Source organism: Hippoglossus hippoglossus, chromosome 14 (assembly GCF_009819705.1).
Source record: "Hippoglossus hippoglossus isolate fHipHip1 chromosome 14, fHipHip1.pri, whole genome shotgun sequence".
In the NCBI taxonomy this organism is placed as follows: Eukaryota; Metazoa; Chordata; class Actinopteri; order Pleuronectiformes; family Pleuronectidae; genus Hippoglossus; species Hippoglossus hippoglossus.
Window position 1 is genome coordinate 17,452,789 of NC_047164.1, and position 21,307 is coordinate 17,474,095.

The following is a 21,307-nucleotide window of genomic DNA, read 5'->3' on the forward strand; positions in this document are numbered from 1 at the left end:
GCAGATTCAGATCAGTGGGCAGATCCAATATTATTTTTTCCTTTAGCTTTGTGAGATAGGGTTTCTCTGTAAATAATTCATGGATCTTGATACAATAAAAAAACCCCGACATACTGATATTTATGAGTGTGTGCAATTTGGTGCTGATCCAAATACTACAAATCTGGATCTAGTGAATTTAAATGTGGTTTCTTAATGGGACTGTTGGGCCGAGTTGATCGTCTGTTTAAAAAACTGTCTGCATCTGCAATGATGTACATCTAGATCACCAAAAAACTGACAACAGTGCCTTCCTTGTTTTGAGCCAAGTATATAAATATAAAAGGGCATTTATTATGTCTGTAGACACACTATTTAATAGGGATTGGACCTGTATACCCAGTGTAAGTGTAATAAAGCATGATCTATTTCATCATTACTCACATATATTCTGAAAATACACATAAAACATTCTTAATGTTAATGATTCTGCAGGACCATCAATATTGGATTATTTCTGCAGGGGATTATCCTCAGTGAAGGTTGATTTTTTCCTCACATTCCAAATTCTTTTCTAACTCTCATTTTTACAATATTAGTACAGAGCAACTACATCATGGTTAAACTGTTTACACTGCAACCTAATAAATAAAGACGTTTAAATTGTTTAAAGACTTCAGTTAGTTGCGTAGTGGCGGTTACCTCTAAGAGAAGGTGGAGGTGTGCGGCCTGTCTCCTGCAGCTTTTCTGACAGCTTTATCCAACAGCTCACTTTGCATGGCTGCTCCTGCAATATTTAAAACTGATCCACTGTCTGGAAACGCCAAAAATAAAACGTTTTGGACTCCCCTTAGGTGAACGAGTGGTGTTTGTGAGAGGTGCTTTGCGTTTCCTGTGACTTCTTCAGAATAAAAGCCAGTCCATTTGCTTTATCATTGACTTCATACAACTCTAATATGGTAGCAAGTGTGTACAGTAAACACTAAGGTTGTTATCAGTGAAATAATAATGCTCTGGAATATATTCTGCATCATTTCCTGTAAATCCCTGTGTAGGCAGCCGAATCCAGTGCAGTAGCTGAATCCAGTGCAGGAAAGGTGGACTCTGCAACTACCAATAGAAAATAACATTTATATAGATTGGTAATTTTTGTTGGAACACATTGAATAGTGTTGAAAATGTTAACCTTAAACAGTAAGGAGTGTGGTGTACCTGTCTGTCACTAACCTCACTAACCAACATGCCTGCCTTCCCAAGTCAGTCAGTCAGTCAGTCAGTCAGTCAGTCAGTCAGTCAGCAGAATTTCTAAAAAATGACTGAACTGATCTCCATTACGTTTTGTGGAGGTGTGGGGTGTGACCCAAGGAAGAACCCAATCAATTTCTGGAGAAGATCTGGATAAATGGGCATATCCAGGATTTCTTTTTTCACTTTCTTTAACATGGCGAGATGCATTAGCCTTGGCGGAAGTATCCACTCTCTGAATGTCCTTCTAGATGGCTACTCTCTGGGATCTCCTGTCGATGTTGCAGGAGTAACTGCATTTACACGTAAAGAGCCCTCTGGTTTATTTTCAGAGGAAAAAAAATATAGTGGTGTGTTGCAAAAGATGAAAAACACTATATGCATGTTATCCTGGCCTCTCTGAAACATTTTAATTATTCATGTGTTTGGATACTCAGAACACGACTGGACTACAGCACATTACAACCGGCAGTTTGGGAACCAGGTTTCAGCAGCAGGGAATGACACCAACTAAACAAACAAACAAAAGCATGCAAACCCCAAAAAATGCCAGTAACTTAAAGAAGGACGAGCGTCCAGTAAGAAAATGAAGGACTATTACGTGTTGGTTTTATGATTTCAAAAATAACTTCTAGTATCTGCAGAACCAAAAGCTTAAGTCCTTAATGCTCAGCTTTCCACTTCCTCTCACAATGTTTTCAGTCCAGTGGAGCTCGGTGTAATGCTCTCATGCATGCTGTGTAATATACTGGACAATTAAAACATTTGACTTAGTTATAAATCACAGAATTTACACTGAGGTATTTCCTGTTCTGATCTGTTTTGTAGTTTACTCCCTAAAATAGGACTGGAAAACAGATAGGACTTATATAGACAACATCTTCCAATAATGTGATGATACTTCTAATTCTAAAGGTGTCATAGATTTTCATTTGGTCCTGGAAGATCTTATTTTTAGAGCATTCAACAAAGAATAACTAAAGAAAGTCTTTATTCAATTATCTGTATATGTCTATGTAAAGAACATATATTATTTATCAGTGAAAAACATCCAAATCCTTCCGGCTCTGCAACCCTGACATTAAAAAGTAATAAAGTCGATGGGTAATTTTTTTATTTATCTTTTTATAAATTGTCCATTTGTAATATAACATTCCATTTTGATTAAAGCTTGTATAAACCAGACACACATTCAATATTCACATGCAATATCATCATGATAAAAAAAGATAAGTTATTATTCAACAAAGACTTAAAAAAGGCTTTGTTTATACTGCTTGAGAGTGATGAGGTAATGACTATAGTGACCAATAGGGACCAACTGATGTGGCCGCCATGGTAACAGTGGCAGTTGGAGTGAATTTTAAGTGGTAATAAATATCTATCTATCTTAAAGTTAGTTGAATCTGCCGTTTTATTTATTTTTCTCTTATTTCTCTCACTCCCTCGTACCTCTGCCAGGTGTCACCAATTCCTGTATTGATTGTTTCAAATTAAAAGCCCCCTGCAGAGTTATGAAATTGTGATGTTACAGTGCCAGCTATAATTGTGCAACAAAAAAAGTGCTGCAAAATGTACGGCATGCAATGGAAACACATATGAAGGCTAGAGGGGGGTTGATAACACGACTGTCTCATAAAATGACTATGAAATAAAAGCAGACATTTGAAAAAAATCCAAGCTTCTCTGGACTACATCATTCATTCAATAAAATGTTTTACTAGATGCTGGGTACGAGCTTTCTGACCTTGTTAGCACTGTCACTAAATCGACAACAACTTCATGTCCACCTATTTGTACTCGTAGCCGTCCCTAAAGCATACCTCTGTTGTAGAGGCGTAAATGCTCCATCACAGGAGGTTAAGTAAAAACAAGACGAAGGGGACACAGCTATGATGGCGTCCTCCATTTTGGACTCTTTATTTCTCTGCTCGCTCCAAAGGTCAGCTCTGTCAGGGCGGCTGGCCGACGCTTGATGTACAAGTAACGCATCAAGTTCACCAAAGTTTAACCTGTTGCGAGAAATTTGTATTGATTGAGTTTCCCACTGCGATTATGTTTGTTCGATAATTTATCTCTTTACTGCTGTAACCAGGCCTTTACCTCTTCCATGCACCTTAACAGATACATCCACTGCCTCATTTCATCTCTATATATATCAACACTAATATAACTCCACATTCCCACCTTTCTGTTGCACTTCACTTCATCTGAAATCTCACAGCGCTTCTCTAGCGCAGCCGCTATCTGCCACCAGTGGTGCAGTATCCAGGCTGCAGCTGCTCTCCCCTATCCCCCAAACTGACTGCACACTTGTGTAACAATGGGTATTTTTATGCCAATGTGTGTGTACAATGTCAACCATGTGTGCTCTTTCCAGCCCAGTATTTTTCTTTGTGCTCACGTGATCTTATGTAAGAATGGAGCAGGTGTGGCTGACATGTGTCTCTTAGCCCCACACTGACTCAGGATGCTCCTTAAAGCATATTGCAGTTTCCACCGGGGAGCGTGGGGACAGCAGGTATAACAAAACGCCTGATTGCAACACATTTTGACAACAACCAAAAGTAAGCGGATGCTAATGATCTGTTTACGCAAAGGATGAAGTAAAGAACAAAATCCCCAAGCACTCACACTTTGGTGAAATCACAGCACAACTAGCATGACGTGTGTTTGTTTTGATTGATAGCTCAATTATTAAATATCTAAAAAGTGATTTCACCCACGAACTGGGGGCAGTATACACGGAGAAGAATTTGACACCAAAAATTCAAGACATTTTGTGACAACTACTTACCTTTTTATCATTGACTCAAGAACATTTGTAAGTGAAGAAAACCAAGAGCTGGGATGAGAAATATAAACTAAAGTCTGCTGTATTTTATTTTATAACATCAACACACTGTTGTGCGGCCGAAACAGTCACTTTAACTTCTTTCACATCTTTATAATAGTTTTTTCATCCTCAGACAAAGAACTGAAATACTCAGTCATAACATTATTAAATCCATCTGCTTTGTTGACTAACACTTCACAGATCAAAATGTCTATCCACTGTTTTTCTCTCTAGTTATGTGATCCTCATTTATGTGTCAAATTGTTGATTTTTACTTTTGGATGTTGCTTTCACCGACTCTACCGGCAGCCATCAGCATTTCTTCTCCTATTATATTGAGAACGTAATTTACGGTTTTGACAATGTCGCTCGTAATCAAAGACTCCGCCTCTGCCACATGAACAAGCTCATTGCTGGATAAGGAAATCCAGAGTTAACTGAGATAGCAGATAACCTGCTCCGTAGTACAGATTATCAAAGATGGCCAATGTTAGTTGAAGTGAAGCTGGATTTTGACAATATATATTGGCTATTTACAGGCTGCAGGTGATGAGGTGGTGAGAGACCAGTGTTAATATGACAAACACAACAACTGGATTAATGTCTTCATTAGTACACAGGGCCGTTTATGCAGACATTAATGTCCCCACTGTCGTGTAGGGCTGTCAGTGGCTCCTAAACTCAATGCTGATGATGAATTGACTGAGAATAGCCTCATTAAGTAATGCACCCCTGGCAGGAGATGTGAGGAACCAAACATTTACTTTTACCCTTTCAGTACAAAATATATATAATATATTTACTGTCGTTTGACATAAGTTCTATAACCCGTCATTTTCTCGGCTTTATAAAACTTTACAAATTAGTTCACCATCATCCAAACGGCAGGTTATTGAATAAAGCCAATAAATCCCAGCAGTGAATAAAGAAATATTAAAAATATAAAAAGGACATACTGTACTTGTTCAGATAAGTCAAGATGATTGCCTCCTGGAAAAGAAAAGATCTTTTTTCTTTTTAGAGCGTGGCTTATAAAATCACAGTAAACATCCGTGCTGCTTCTCTTCCGACACGACAGAAATCGAATTGGTTTGGAATTAGTCGCGAGGGGAAACTCGAAGGCAGAACGGTTGTTTAAAAAAAAATATGTACAGCACAGTCGGAAAAATATTGGGACGGTGACATGATTTGATTCCACTCCAGCACATTTGGTGTGAAATGAAGCAGTGGTTGTGAGGTGAAAGTGCTGTGTTTCAGCTTCAGAGAAAGGAAGTGGCTCTCATCTCATTGCTATACATATACAGACCGAATTGAGGAGGATGCAGCAGGACATCGATCGTGAGCATAAAGAAAATGCAGCCAAGGAGTTTTCTGGGGCCAAACCTCAGTCAGACCTTAAACCAACTGAGCACTTACTGAAGCCCAGACAGAAGGTGAAAGCCCGTGAAACAAACAAGATGTGAAGATGTCGATAAAAGTGTTTTTATTTCATCTTAAATATCAAAGAATAATGTTTCGCTGTCATGCAGTCACGCTAGCAATAAGGACATTGATGTATATGCATTTCTTGGCAGCGTTAGTGTTTACTGTAATTCCATGAACATGTTATGGTCTAATCACACATACATAGATTTTTACGAGATTTCCATCAGGTTTCATCTTCAGCTGCCAGGCCATTTTCACAAACTGCCAGTATGGCGGAGCTTTGAGAAAGAGGATTAGAGGATGAGCCGTAACTTGACATTAAGCAAACCACTTAACCATGCATGTCACCCCTGTTGCCTTCACCTGCCTCTATTTTAGCCATGACGGTTATGTTCCCTCTGTTCCCTGTCATCGCTTCGTGCTGCTGCGTGCCCTCTTTAAAGCCATCCTCTTCTCGTGGCCTCTTTTGAACTCACATGTTCGGCTTTTTTCTTCCGCTTTCACAACCATGCACGTTTTCCCCTCCCTCGGTTTTGCCGTGAGCAGTACGAACATGCAGCCACCAAAAAAAGACACATGGATGAGTTAAATGCAAACTAACAGATACGAGTTAACCTTAACCCAAACATATGTCAAAATTGGAAGAAAAAAGTGTTTAAAACCTCACTACTCTAGTCCCTCCTCAGTGGAGCAAAGATTTCATATATACATATAGAACAAGAAATAACTTAATTTAACACTGATCATGTTGAGATATGCCTTTTAAAAACAGAAAACATCACGTCTTGATTTCAACAACAAAACATTTGTTTGCTGCTGCCGGTAAATATGGTTGTTTTTGGCTGAAAGTTGTTGTCTTTCATTTAATTTCAATTATCTAATTGTTCGATTACGAATTCCATTTGCAAAATACCATTAGCAACATGCGACGAGGTGGATTACTTTGACTAAACCATAATGTTCATTTTATTTTACTTGGATTTGACTTGAAGCTTCACATTGCAAAATTTGCTCTTTACGATAATCTGGCTCCCCCTACAGGTGGGATGCGTAACTCACTGTCGTAATTACGAGTTGCAGTCTGAGCCTCCCTGTGCACACAGCTATGCACACAAGCATTTGTTGGCAAGCTGACGGAGAAGAAACTGGCAATGTCCGAAGCCAATAAGCCACATTTGACAAGATAGAGATTTTATCCAAAGGCTTGTTTGGCTAACTTGCTAAACCTCTATCGAAATAGATTTACTTGGCAAACTAGAATGTCGACAACTTAATTTACACAGCCTAATGCAAGCAAACAGAACAGCACGAGACATAGCAAACGAGAACAAATTTGATTTATCGACCAATAAGAACAACGCAAGGTCAATATCTGTCCTTCATCCTTTGGCCTCTTCTCGCCAACGAGTGAAATATCCTCTGATATACACTCTTGTTAGATTTCTTACTCTGTTATTTTCTATTTTCCTCTTCTTTGTTTCCTCCAACAATGTCCTCTTCGTTTTCTTCAAAATTATTTTGAATCTGTTATTTTCAGTTGTAAAAACTACCTAGTGTTTAAAACTATAACATTTCAAGTTCTGCTTAAAATTCTAATAGCAAGTACTAACTTAACATCTGCCCTTCCTTTATCTATTCCGCTTATCCTTTTGAGGGTCTCGGGGGGCTAGAACCAATCCCAGCTGACTTTGAGCAAGAAGTGGGGTGCACCCTGAACAGGTTGTCATACCGTAGGGTTACTGACTGAACAGCAAAGTCCTTTCCGCAACACTATGTTTGGGATATTTTTCCTTGTGCCAACGTTGTAATGTCCTTGTGAATAGCAGCCTGTCACGTTTATTTTAAGGCATTTTATTCCATCAAACTTCCTACACGTCCTTTCTTCAAATACAGGAAGGGGTTTTTGGTGGTCAGATGGATGTGGCTGTCAGGGCCAGTAATGAATTAGTCAGACTTTCAAAATGTTCATAACACACCCACGTCCAGAACATGAGGCGCGCAGTGACAGTGCATTACTTGACAGCCCTCAGACAAATGGGATACACTGGGAACCACTGAGCTGTCAACCAATGCACCGGTGTAGCTCCTTCAAACTAGAGAAGGCTGAAGCGCGACGTGCGATATTTTGTGCAAACTCTGGTTATGGTGTCGTCACTTTTCAATGATCATATTTCAAGTAGGCTAAAGCAACATCTGGCCCGTAGCTACATTCAGACTTGTGAGTTTCCTGTCAGCCTGAGCTCCTCGGGCTCTTTTGACTCTCCTTCAGTCTCGAGTCAAGAATAAAGCTGATTGCAGTTTTGCTGGGGGGGGCTTAGCGTCGTACGTGCCCGCCTGAGGATTGAAGCTAGTTAATTCTGTGTTATCCTGTAAATCTCCTTTTTAAATTGCACCCCTCTAGACACACTTTTATGTGTTGTCTTCATCTTTGAAACCACCTTTCCCTTTTTTCCTCGCTCAACAAAGATGATCATCGGCATCATTATTTTTATTATTATTATTATTATTTTGCTTTCCACATTTAGCAGAACATCCGCGAGGATGGGCAGTCATGTTAATATGGCTAAGCTGCCATTTCTGTTTAATTCAGTGGGCCATTCTCTTCTTAAATTAGCTTTAGGCTTGGGGCAAAGCAGCTGTCAGACTGCTCCCTCAAACTGTGTGCATTGCCCAGAGACACCTATGCACACGCTAACACAGCTAGCATTTCACCTAGATAATCGCTAATTAGTGTGTCACCAGATTGTGCACACTGCCTTTGCTTCATTATGACACATCCTCCCGCTCACAGTTACCAAACACACAGACAAGGCAGATAAATAAAAAGTAACAGCCCCCTAGAGGCGGCGGCGTTCACCCATACCAAGGGTGTCTGGTCAGTAGCTGTCGACACATCCTCCTCCGTTTGCGTGCTGGTGTGGAGCATTGTAAGATAAAGGGTTTTCCATGTGATGTACAGGTGTTAAGCAGAGAGAACAGTGGTGACCAACAGCAACATATTGATTTTCTGGTCCAGCACTGACAGAGGGCCTTTTGTCTCAACGTCTCCTATCTGCTCCCACCGCCTGCTGCTTTATGATCCCCGCTGCTGCTGCTGCTTCACTAACATGCATTGATGCTTCACTATGGACACGTTTATTGACCTCTACTCAAACACGTGATTTCTTTTCTCACTAGGTATTTTCAGATTGTTAATTACTGGGCAGCAGTCACGGAGCAGTGCAATCAAGAAATATGCAGTAATGACATTTAGCTGTTTTTGACCTATGTTTTAAATTGAGGTTGGCCTCCGCCGCTCACGCAGGATCCGTTCCGCTGAGCTGAGGTGTTCGCAGTCACTTCTTGGGTTAACTGCAATTATATTATGTGGAAAGTGTTACTTCCTTGTGGATATTCCCACATTCTTTTGGGCTGCAGTATGATGAGGATGGGGGAAGCGGTGGCAGATGGAGCGGCTGTGGTATCTGATTGAGCTGCTTTTGGTGTCTGGAGAGCTTATGGTAAATAGAATAAATTGTGAGATGAGGCTCGCAGCCCTCTTCAGCACTAGCAATGCGGCGGTTCTCCACAATTATGGGGTCATCATGAAATTAACACTGTGACAAGAACTTCCAAGCTGAAATGTTTATTTTCCCACGCAGATTAACATGTATTTGGACATTTGTGATATTTTGCGGAGGGATTTAATAAGAAATCAAGAATGAGCGCCTGGGAAACGAGATGTAATTTAAATAAATGTACGTAAAGGATTTCACATGAAGTATATTCAGTATGTGTCTGTCACCCAGACCTAGTGACACTGTACTTACGGATCAAAGACAAAATAATACCAATGCTTTGTAAAAATGTAGTGGAGTAGAAAGTAGAGATATTTTCTGATATATGTAGTGGAGTAAACAAGAAATGTACCTAAAGAAAAATCTACATCAGTAAAGTACAGACACATGAAAAATGTACTTAGAGTAGTAGTATAGTAGTAGAAAAAAGACCTATTACAATACACACATTATATGATTTTTTTATCAAGAAGTTACATGGGTGATAGCTCACTGCATGAATAGTTACACTTTATCGTGCCTTACAATTTCTATGGACACTAATATCTTGGAAAAAAAAACATTACAACATGTATCATCTCAGAAGGTTCCACATTGATCCTATTTATATAATCCTAATGTGGTTTAAAGCTCGATTGACATAAAGTCTGCCAGATCTCTGCCTATTACCGTCTGCTGCCTGTCCCTTGTCTTTAGAGGCTTCAGTCTTCATTATGTAACATGTCACATAGTTGAAGACAAAAAACTGTTTTATGTAATTAAAGTACATTTTAAGTGACATTATTTTTACCTAATATATTCATAAGATGTGAGCTAAAACTAGATGATGAGTCTATAAGCAAATGAATCAAACGGGATTCTGATTGACAGGAATAGGCTGTAACAGCCCTCTCAGTACTCCATTTTAAAATTGAACTAGTTTGCCAAACACTAGATGACGCCTAGCCCCTGTTACCTCAGCATCCTCCCAACTTCATACAGTTGCTACAGATCACAATGGAGAGACGATGTCAGATTTTTCTAGTGGTGGCTTTTGAGTAAATGGATTCTGATATAATACTGCACTTTGCAAGAGTGTCAGCCCTTTCTCCCCTCATCCCCTATTCCTACATCACCCAGTGTGCAGTCTGTCCAATCGGGGCAGATTCTGGACAGCTTCAATGTCTAGGGTGAAAAGAGACAACATATTCATCTTAGCTGCACATTAATGTCTCAGAATATCTGTTTTAACCAAAATGGTATAAGCCGTTGTTATTGTACCTGCAAGAGGAATCATTCCCTCCCTACTGTATTAATGTCTTACTCTTACATCAAGCTGAGTGGTCAGGGCCAAATCACAAGTGAATGCCTATCTAGAATATTTTTAGCCCTCGTATTTACTAGGGATGTAATAGTACACACAAATCACAGTTCTGGATTGTACTTCTGTTTTGAGGTACAGCAAAAACAGGAAATACAAAACTTGGTTAGTTTTCTCACGGTCGGGTTCTGACAGAAAACTGCGTCACATTTTATGGCCTGAATTGTTAGCAAGAAGTTGCTTAAATTTAATGGGGAGCTGGGTATGCACTGCACTTGGGGAAACACAGAGTTTCAAATTGAGTTCCACGAACACAAAAAGTTCTGCATGAGCAGTAGCTGCATTCGTTCCGTACACGTGCGTGCCGAAAGGCCCATACCAAACATGTTGGTACGAGTATATGTCCCCCTGATAGACATTAGGCTAGCTGTTCCCTCCTGTTTCCAGTCTGTGTGGTAAGCTAAGTTAGCTGGCAGAACATTTACCATACACACATAAGAGTGGTGTTATTGTCTTGTACATTTTGCTTTGATTCCCAACATGTTGAACACTTTCTTTTGACAGAATAATCCTCCTGCTGCTGAGGAATGGAAGTGTGACCTGAGCAAGAACCCCTTGGGTAGCACTGACAAACTGAGTTAGCTTAGCATAAGTGATGTGCTGATGTGGAACAAGAGAAAGGGTTCTTTTTCAGCTCCTTTAATAAAATGTAGGGACTTTATTACTAAGGAAGTACTCAGTGCCTCTGAGCTTTTCAGATTGTTAATTGCTTCACCATCAGTAGCAAAGGAATCAATAAAGTCGGCCACTTTGTCAGGTTGTCCCCCGGACTCTGGTCGTAGAAGGTATGACCAGATTATTCCAATTAAGGGGTGACACGCTGTGCTGCCACATCATTTATTTCCACAAACAGCTAAAACAAAGGGAAGACACCTGTAGCATATGTCGGTTCAGAGAAAATAATAATACCCACAATATGGGACAATAAAATAATGTGGATTTACTTGCAAAATAACCCTAAATTACAAAAGGGATGTAGTCTTTCCCCTTAGATATCAAAGGATATAGGAATGGAATATTGTGTCTATACATGATTTAAGGGAATACAACATATACAGCCACCAGAGCTTAGTTTCATTTCAGTACTGAGAGATCCCTTTTTTCTCCGTCAGTGACAGTAGATCGCAGACAAGCAAGTTTAGTCAAAAACTCAGCACTCTGTTTCTGGCTTGCTAAGCTGCTTGTCATCCACAGATGTTGACTAGTGGAGGAGAGCGGCTTGACAGCTGAAGTAGTGCATGTAGTTTTAACACTCACAGTGGAAACAAAGCAATATAAAATCCCAGGACAAGCATTTTCCTCAAACCACTCCGACCATCCCATTTAAACGTGCTCACAAAAGTGTCCCACTGGCAGAGAGTCATTACCTCCGCCAACAGCTCCATCTGACAGGACTACCTATTATATAAAACAAAACAGAAAACAGACTCATATCAACCTGGCGATGTGTTTTTTTTTTTTTTTCAATTTGTCCCACTTTATGTGCTGGAGATGCATGATCAATGCCAGTTCAGCTCACGGATGGTTAACGGAAACAGATGTTAGGATTGTTAAGCTAGCACCGTTTGCCAGTCACATGTGAGAGGTTGAGAACAGACCAATTTGTGCTCACGGTCGAGTCTCTGCTCGTATGCAACATCTGATGCCTCATTAGATTTTACACATGTGTGCATGTGTGTGTGAATGCTGCTCATGCAGTCGGGGGGGTGGGGGGTTTGTACAGAAAACAATGTGACAGGCTGTAGACACTTGACCATACCTAATGGTCATCATGTCCATCATGTCCTGATGGACACGCATGCATCCCAGGAACTACTGTGCATATTGAATGTGCTCTAACTCTGGGCTTGTGCTGTATGTTCAGTCATATTTACCAACACATTACAAACACAGACACCTGTTTTAAAATCACACTGTGTATGTGAATATAGCAGATGTGAGCTATAAAGGGACAGCAGCTGTTGTGTAGTCTAAACTACAAGGACATGCAGGATTTAGACAGTATCTGTATAGTTTATATTGTATAATTATTGATTTGTGTGTGGTTGTGTATTTCAGTGTGTCTTGATCTAATCATGTTTTGTCAAAAGTTAGATGAGAAGCTTGAGACACTACCACTCTCATATCTGACTGCTGTACAGCCGGTTTGCTTAGTTTAGAATAAAGGGCAAACAGCTATCCTCTGTCTGAAAGTAACAAAATCCAAGTAGCTTAAAATCTCACAAATTAAAGGGGAGCTCTGCTGATTTTGCACATCAAAGTGTGTTTCTAAGTCTAGTGTCTCTGGTTCTGCTGCATCAGTTATTATCCTTGTCCATTGCGAGCTCGGCAGTGCAACGCTAACAAGAGCTCTTTTAACAAATCGTACGTCACACCAAAGAGAAAAATGACAAGTTGCGGTGTCGTGAGGATTATACGCAGGACTATTTCTAGAAAGAACATGTTAATTAGTGATATTTAGAGGTGCTGGACAGAGACGTGCTTACTGTTTCCCCCAGTTTACATTCTTAATGCCGAGCAAAGCGGTGAGATGTGACAATGGCATCGATCCTCAGAGCCTACCTTGGCTGGGGAAATAATAATGAAAAAAATTCAGATGAACAATTTGTGGGAAATGAGCACGTCTCTCTCACTGTGTCGCCTCCTATTCCAAATAAGTCAAGTGGGTTGTCTGGATCACGCGATCTTACCCCCCTCTCACACGGACTCTTTGACAACACAGGGTATAAAGCCATGTACTGTGTATAATTCACATTAATCTTTTTCTAAGTTGGATTTTCAGCTCGACTATGCGTGCACAGTAACTCTTTTTAATAGGGATTCAGGGTGTCCTGACACATCTTACCTCCTCCTCAGAATGTGCAGAGTTGTCATAAGAAGCAGTCACTCAAAGGGCTTTATGAACTGAGCTTTTTTTCCAGTCAGCTTGTTACTGTTTTGCTCTACAATGAAGCAGACTGGCGCTCACATCGCTAACTTTGAACATCCTGTTATGTAGCACAGAATCTTTGTGCTGTATTTTACTGTTGTCCCCTGTGTCTGCTGGCTGCCAGTGGAGTGTGGATATTGCAGGGTTGAGGGTGGAGGGATGAGGTGGCATTCAACCAACAGTTAGCACCACATAAAGCCTTTATCACACCTAAACGGCTCTGTCTCCCAAAGCCAGAGTGCGATAAGCACTGCCCATTCATCTGTAATGATGTGGAAGCAAGAACCCGACTGAACTGAGTTGAGAAGGAGAGGCTAACTCCGACACAGTGTGGATGGCTGAAAAGGATGCAGGGCCAGCAGGGTTTCGGCTTGTTTACCCCTCAGAATGATGTGTGAACACGCTTTTATTTATTCTGTGTTCTCTGCGGGTTGAAGTTAATTTCAAGACAAGTGTTGCTTTACACTTCAAACTACTGTAATTATCTGGAAGACGAAAATATGAGGCAGTGGCCACATTACACAACGGTAATTGAAAAAGTTTCCCTTTGGACTGCAAATTAAGTTTTTGCAACGAGACCAAATACTCTTCGGCTATTAAACCTGCTCATTGTAAGCTTGTCTTCTGAGGTAATAATTTACAAAACCCATGAGTATCCAAGTTCAGCTTCTAAATTGGGAACCGGTGTTTCCAATATTCATCATAGCACGAGAAGGCAGAATAATATTTGGCCTGAGCATTAATCATAGTTATGGACCATAATAACATTTATAGTCAGTGTTTGGCTCTCTCCACAGTTTGCACCCCCATTGTGGCAGGGGGTGGTGGTGATATGATCACAACTTTACAACTCTAAATGCAGCCGTGCGTTTGCACCCAAGAGTTCACACCCCAGCAGGGAAGCGTCACACGAGCCGCTTTTGGACATGTGATTAAAAGTCCCCTCCAAATCTGTTGGAAGGGTATTGGCAGTTCCTTTGATTTTGTTGTACAATAAATACATTCGGTTACAAGATGAATATGAAACATGGCTTCAATCATTTTGTCGAATCAATCTCAGAGCCCATCGGTATCGTTTGACAACGAATCAGGCTCTGGTGGCAACGGCCGATGTTTTGGGGCTTCCAGTGAAGACAGCAGATATCCAGGTTCACCATACACCGTTTACAGTCTGCATTCAGTATGTTAAGTTTTGAATAAATGTGACTGAAGCAATGATGATTCACATAAAAAAAAAAAAACGACATTACCGATTCATTTCTACTCTTGGTTCATTATATCTGCATGGTTTGCTTCTGTCTTTGTAGATGTATCACTGCTCTTCTAGAATTAGCAAACCTGGGCCACAACAGAATTAAACTTCACCGAAGCTAATTCAGCACAGATGCTTGAATTCTCGCTGACATCAATACTTTCAGGTTGAATCGATCATCTTCAAGACGACAAAATCACATGACACAACAGATGTCTCGGTGTCTGTTGGAGGGGAGTTTAACCACGGGGTATTATAAATGCACTATAAAGGAGTCGTCTGCAGTAAAGTGTCGTTATCCTTTCTTTTACGAGCTAACAGACAATTCATCTTGGTTAAAATTGTCTCACCCATTTTGTCCTCCTGTGCCTTTTTAAACACACTGACAGGCTTTAACGATCACACTGTTCACACTCACACTCACACTGACAGACACACACACACCGACTCAAACCTGCAACCTGTCTGTGTCTTCCAGGTGTAATTGGCTCGCTGACTGCAGCTCTGGACCCATCAGGAGCGTTGAGGAGGAAGACGGATGAGACCACAGAGTCTACCTGAGAATGCTACCTGACCCTCCGCCTCACCATGTCACCCTAGGAGAACCGTTAAGCTGTCCCTTTTCACACACCCTCTTTTTGCCTTTGTTATCCCCCATAACCCACTGAGTTTGTGATCCCTGTCTACATCCTAGTGATAGGACTAAAAGAGCCTTTATTTTGGACATGTTGTTTTTTCCTTTCAATGCTGCCAGCCACCAAGGCTATGGTGGGAAGCATCATTATACTTCTCAGCAGATTGCTAATCTCTGCCTGGTGTGGCTCTCAGGACTAGCGCTGCACCTGACCCTCTCCTCGTGTCAACGGGTTGATCTGAAATACCCCATAGTGTCCACCGGCTATGGAAAGGTCCGTGGTATCAGGAAGGACCTGAGCAATGAGATCCTGGGCCCAGTGGAACAGTACTTAGGAGTGCCGTATGCCACCGCGCCCGTCGGCGAGCGTCGCTTCCAGCCTCCTGAAGCTCCAGGCTCCTGGCAAGAGATCCGCAATGCCACCCAATTTGCGCCCGTGTGTCCCCAGAACGTGCACGGGGTTTTACCGGAGATCATGCTACCCGTGTGGTTCACGGACAACCTGGATGCTGCAGCGAATTATGTTCAGAACCAGAGCGAGGACTGCCTTTACCTCAACATATACGTGCCCACTGAAGACGGTGAGTGACCCTAAACTCGTATTCTAGCTACAGGAGCAGATTCACTTTATTCATGCTGCCTCTACATATGAAAAGAGATTTGTCTGTTTCAAACAATGTAGCCATTACTGCCCATGTACCTCCATATGTCCTTTACATTGGGATTGTTGATAAGCAAAAGATCCACTTGAGACGCCTCTAGTTTCTTACCAACTTGCAAAGTATATCCCCAAGAAGTTCCTTTCTTGTATCGTATGGTCATATATTTTGAACTATTGGCTACACTGCCCCCCGTGATTTCCTGTGGTACTGCTCTATTTTGTCTGTTTTGTTTATATCCACGCTTTCAGAAGACATACACAAATACGGATGCAATTAACGCAGGGTAGGATAGAAGTCTCTGTAGGCTTTCGTATAGGTATCTAGCAATTTTGTATACGTATCTTACATTGTCCATAAATGAGCCATTAAACTGCTCCTTTGATTTGGCACTGGTCAGAAAAAAATATACATCAAACTGAGAGAGAAAGTATAAAAAAGCACTTCTACTTTTAGATCATTTTCAATTTCATGTTTGTGTCAGCACTTCCTGGGATAGTGTCATTTTGATAAATTAGCTGTGATCATAATCTGTGGAATTAACATTTTACACATGAGCCAACTGGAAAGACTCTACTGATAAACCTCTGTGTTTGTATTAATGCCAGTCTGTTATTATTGGTTAGTTAGTTAGTATAATACTGTTTGAGATGCAGTCACAAACAATCTTCCCTCTCAGTCTCTGAGGCAATTAGATTCACTTTACTTTTATTGCTCATATTTAATTAACTTTAACATTAAATCAAATATTTAGAACACTACCGAGCATGTTCCATTGCCGTTTTGTACCAATTAGCCACATTGTGACATGCAGCATTTTTGACTTGACTTAACACTAATTTGTTTAAATCATCCATGAACATTATATCTTCATCATTGTAATTGTATTAGCTTGCTAACATTAACCTTTTGCATGAGCACCGCAGAGTAAGTCACACGTGTTTGGAGTGACTGAACAAAGGGAACCACTGATGTAGTAAATCAAACAGTGACTCCCTGACACCATTAACATTTTGTACCTTCAGCCTGTACAGGAGGGAAATGATACTGATACTGAAAGCCCCTGTATTTACACATTTTCTATAAAACGGGGGGAAAAAGTGGGTATTTTATTTTATTCAACTGTTTCTTATATTCTATTATCTCTTGCTAATTTTAGTTTTTTTAGTTTTAGTCCTTAGTAGCTTGTCTACCTCTACTGCAGGAAGATGAGAACATCAGAGAAGACGTGTATATCATAACTATCCTTGGACATTTTTTACCTTATTTATTGATCTGCGGTGGTTCTTTCTTCTTTCACGTTGCACTGTAATTTAAATCCAATCACGACTTGTGGGTGAAAGAAACCAAAGAAACCTTCACAGCAACACAAGCACCCTTCAAACTCCAGCTTTATACCCTTCATGAATATTCACAAACACAGCTTCTTCATCAGATATTGAAAACCACATTTAAGGAGAAGTAATTATGATGAATAAATTAATTTCCTGCAACGAAAAAAACTCATAAATTAACATCATCAGACCCACATGCGGTGTGTCTCCACTCGGCTTGCCCTTCCCCTCTGGGACCGGCACCTTGCAGGTCCATTCAAGAGCCTCCCATAGGGGGGGAAAAGCATTTTTTATCTTTAATAGTCAACTAGTAGCTTATCTGGACTTATCTGCATGCTTGTTTAATCATTCAGCTGAAGGACTAACATTCACATTGCCATAAGTTCCATTACTGTTAAATAGAAGCAATACAGTCTGATATTCAATAGCTCACATACCGGATTTAAGCTGGCAAACTCATTTGTCAAGGATGTATTTTCCAGTGTGGCAGTTTGTATTGAACTGCACACAAAGAGCTGTAATTAACTGTGTTGTTAGTATTGGTGGCATGTGGCTTTAAACCTCCGTGACCGCTGGGTCGGGACGCACGTGTCAGTTTCATGCTTTGACTTACTCTTCACGCTCGTGTTGCGTGGATGCTGCACAGTTGTGTCTGTGCTTATAGGCTTTGAAAACGAATGCTGTTGTAGCAGCTATAGGTTAGTAGAAGGGTAATAGAAACAATACAATAACAAAAATCCTTGTGAAGGCCTCATAGGAGGAAATAGTAAAAAAACTGAAGATCCCAATGAGGTAAAAAAGCACAAAACGACCGTCGACAATAAGAAGGTATTTTTATTGCTAAGCTAAATTGGAAGTTGAAATTTACCATATTAACTGTTGACGGTACTTTACAAATATATATTAGTGCAAATCTCCTAAGAAATTGACATAGCTAAAACACATAATGAATAAAATAGTACCCATCTTACCCATCTCACCCATCTCACCCATTTACTCAGTCATTACAACATTTGCTGCACGTCCCAGCGTCGGAATCTTTTCACGTGAAATACAGCCACACTTTCGTACATTCAGCTTTAGCAGAGTTTGAGGTAGCTGCAAGCTAATTATAGACAAATGTCACAAGCTCACCTGAGTTATGTTAACTAAGCACATGTGCCGGGGGTGTTACTGTTGCCTGTTAGCAGAACAACTCTTGCAGTACATAGCTCAGGCACTGAAATCTGCATTGTGATTCTTACCGGTAGGTACTGGCTGTGTAGCGGGTTTTTGCTACCAAAGACAACCTTGTTAAGTCCTCCAGGGGGGAAATTAGTCAAAAATCACTTTAAGGAAAAACCTCCACCTGTTCACGGGTGATCTGGGTGTAATTTGTGCATAAATACTCCTGTGGAGAGTGTTGGAGAAAGCAGATGGGCAGGTATAAAAGAACACTGGAAAAATGTGTATCTTTGCATATCTTGCTCAAAATACGATCTTAAAAAGTCTATTGTTAATGGGCTCACCTGAGACCTCAGTTCCCTAGAAAACACGTTTATGCATTGCTGCGGCTGCTCATCATTGCTTCCGCTTCTCAAATGAAGATTAGCTTCAGTCCAGAGTTGTGTGGCTTGTTGTAATTTAACATTAAAGCTAAAACTGTACCTTACTCAACGACCGTGTGTCGGTATTGCAGTTGAATTATTTCGTTCATGCTCCACAGCCCAACACACAGATGGAAACAGATTAATTGCTAGTGCAAAATATCAAGTGTAAAGTGACTAGACTAGAGGACAGCAACAAATATTGTCATGTGATTGAAATGACCCTGAACATGTTGGACAGTGCACATACATTACAGTTGTACAGTATGAATGCTGTACACTGCATATGCCACATACTCCGAGAGGATGATGTAGAGTCTCCCGTGTTATTCCCTGGAGAAAAGATGTGCAAATGAGTGAGACAGATTTTACATGTACTCCTGTGTGCTTGTCAGAATCTGTCACTTATTGTCAGGGGTCAGTGCTTACACAAGGCTGATGCAGTCTCTGAGGATCTGTTGTGCCTCGTGTGTGAGGGAGAAAAATAGAGACTGAGGGAGAGTGAAAGTGCCCCTGAAATCAAACACAACATTTTTCACGTGCATAACTGTTGTCACGGTGCCTCAGATTGTTTACACGGTGTTAAACTTGCAGTTGCATCAGATAGTAGCCGGTTTCGAAACCTGGTTTTAAATGGGAAGGATTTCTCAATGACATCAAATGTTCAGGTCTAAATAAACCTGGAATTTTAGGTTCATTAAAAGCCAAACAGTCAACTAATGTGCTTCATCAGAACTCTGAGGGTTTGATCAAATGTGAGTGGCAGTTCATTAGTTTGTGGTTTGTCTCTATTTTTTTTATAAATGTACAAATATGATAAATTAAGAGCTGCTTTTAAACCACAACACAGCTCTCGTTGGCGATGTCACTGGTCATTTCCTAAAAAAGAAGCACTCAATGTGGCACCTGTCAGCCTTCAGTGCTGCATTCATGTGTTTACATATCAGCAATGTATCTCCAGTGAGTAGTGATGTCCAGACTGAAGCTGCTTGCAGACATTCACCGAACTCCAGATATTCATCAGAGCTCAGGGCTGAAAACGGCTAAAGTAAGAACTGCTTTTAAACTGCAACCCAATTCATGTTTGTGTAAAGAGAGGTTTTCGATGTCCCCACCTGTCGGCCTTCAGATCAGCATTCATGTATTCATCCACTCTAGTAATGTATCACCAGCGCTTGTTACGTCAAGACTAAAATATATCAAGAGCCACAGTATCAGAAGGAGTGCTATGACTTTATTTGCAGACATTCATGCTCCCCAGAGGACTAGTCTCACCAAATTTGCAGATCCCTTGACCTTTCCTCTAGCGCCACCAGCAGGTTGACATTGTTGTTTTTTTACTTTATTTTTGGATAATGTCTCTACTATCAGGTAGATTCAGCTGTACTTTGGTAAATACATTCATGGTGCCCAGATGATGAGGCCTAGTCCAAGTGTCACAGTAAGGCATTTGTGGCTTTTCAACTATTGGATTGATTTCCAAAAAATGTGAATATGCACATCCTCAATTTGAGCAAACATAGAAGCATATCTACTGCCAGAGTCCAAGTCTGCAGCTGCCCAAGACCATGTCCATCCTATAGTGTTTTAGATAAACTAAGCTTTCTTAGCTAGCAACTAACTTATTTCCACATCGAGCATGTTTAAAGCCTGGACGTCGATGCTTTGGCAGTGAGGAGTTCCATTCCCACCCACAGTGGATGTAGATGGGCCAGAATGAATTGGCAGCACAGATTCATACACAGCCTGGTTCTGAATGTTTTGCTGCCAGATATGGCCTGCACGACTTGATTTTGATGCATAAATCTCCAGAGTGCAACATCACATATTATCTCTCTTCTACCTTAAGCACCCCCCCATCCTCACTCCTGCTATATCTGTCTCAGACCTAGAAATACTCTTACTAAAGATTACTCTTTGGATGAAAGCAAATTCGCAGCCCTCTTTTCTTTCTGCATCTGTTCACCCCTCCTGCTCTCTCCTCTCTGAAACCATCCCTGCGTCTTCTCCTCTCCTCTCCTCTCCTCTCTCTCCTCCATCTTTATGCAGATGGCAGCAAAAGGGGTCACTGTTCTGAATGCAAATGAACGCTTTCCACACCCCCCTCTCTGGGCCACCTCTACCGCCTGCTACTTCCTCAGCTCAGATTAAACACAAATAACTTCTTGGAATAATGTAAATAACACAAATGTTCTAGTGGACTGAAGAGTGAGTTTTATACTCCCTATTTATCTCTCTCTTGCTTCCTTCCTCCTCCTCCAGTGTTCACCCTAACTCTCCTGTGTGGCCAGGCTGCTAGGCAGTAGCACTGTCTCACTGCATTCCTATTTTCCCAAGACACTCCTCAGCCAAGAGCCTGAGATCCTTCATTTTTATTGCTGCTAGAGCAGCCATTTACCGCGCCTTTATTAAAAACCATATTTCAGGAGGCAGGAGAGTGGAGGCAAAGGATGGCGCTGGAGGCTGCGGGCACAGTGGAGGGGATGGAGAGCCGAGGGATAGGACTGCATG

General features: G+C 40.9%; 1 protein-coding gene across 3 annotated transcripts in view; it reads left to right on the top strand.

Annotated features, from left to right (window-relative positions):
• nlgn2b (neuroligin 2b) overlaps positions 1-21,307 on the top strand; it is a 62,133-nt gene that overhangs the window by 11,001 nt on the left and 29,825 nt on the right. For all 3 annotated transcript variants that reach the window (XM_034606701.1, XM_034606703.1, XM_034606702.1), the window contains one exon: positions 15,062-15,798. In XM_034606701.1, the coding sequence (XP_034462592.1) occupies positions 15,309-15,798 (490 nt within the window). In that variant the 5' untranslated portion in view covers positions 15,062-15,308. The remainder of the gene's footprint in view (positions 1-15,061; positions 15,799-21,307) is intronic.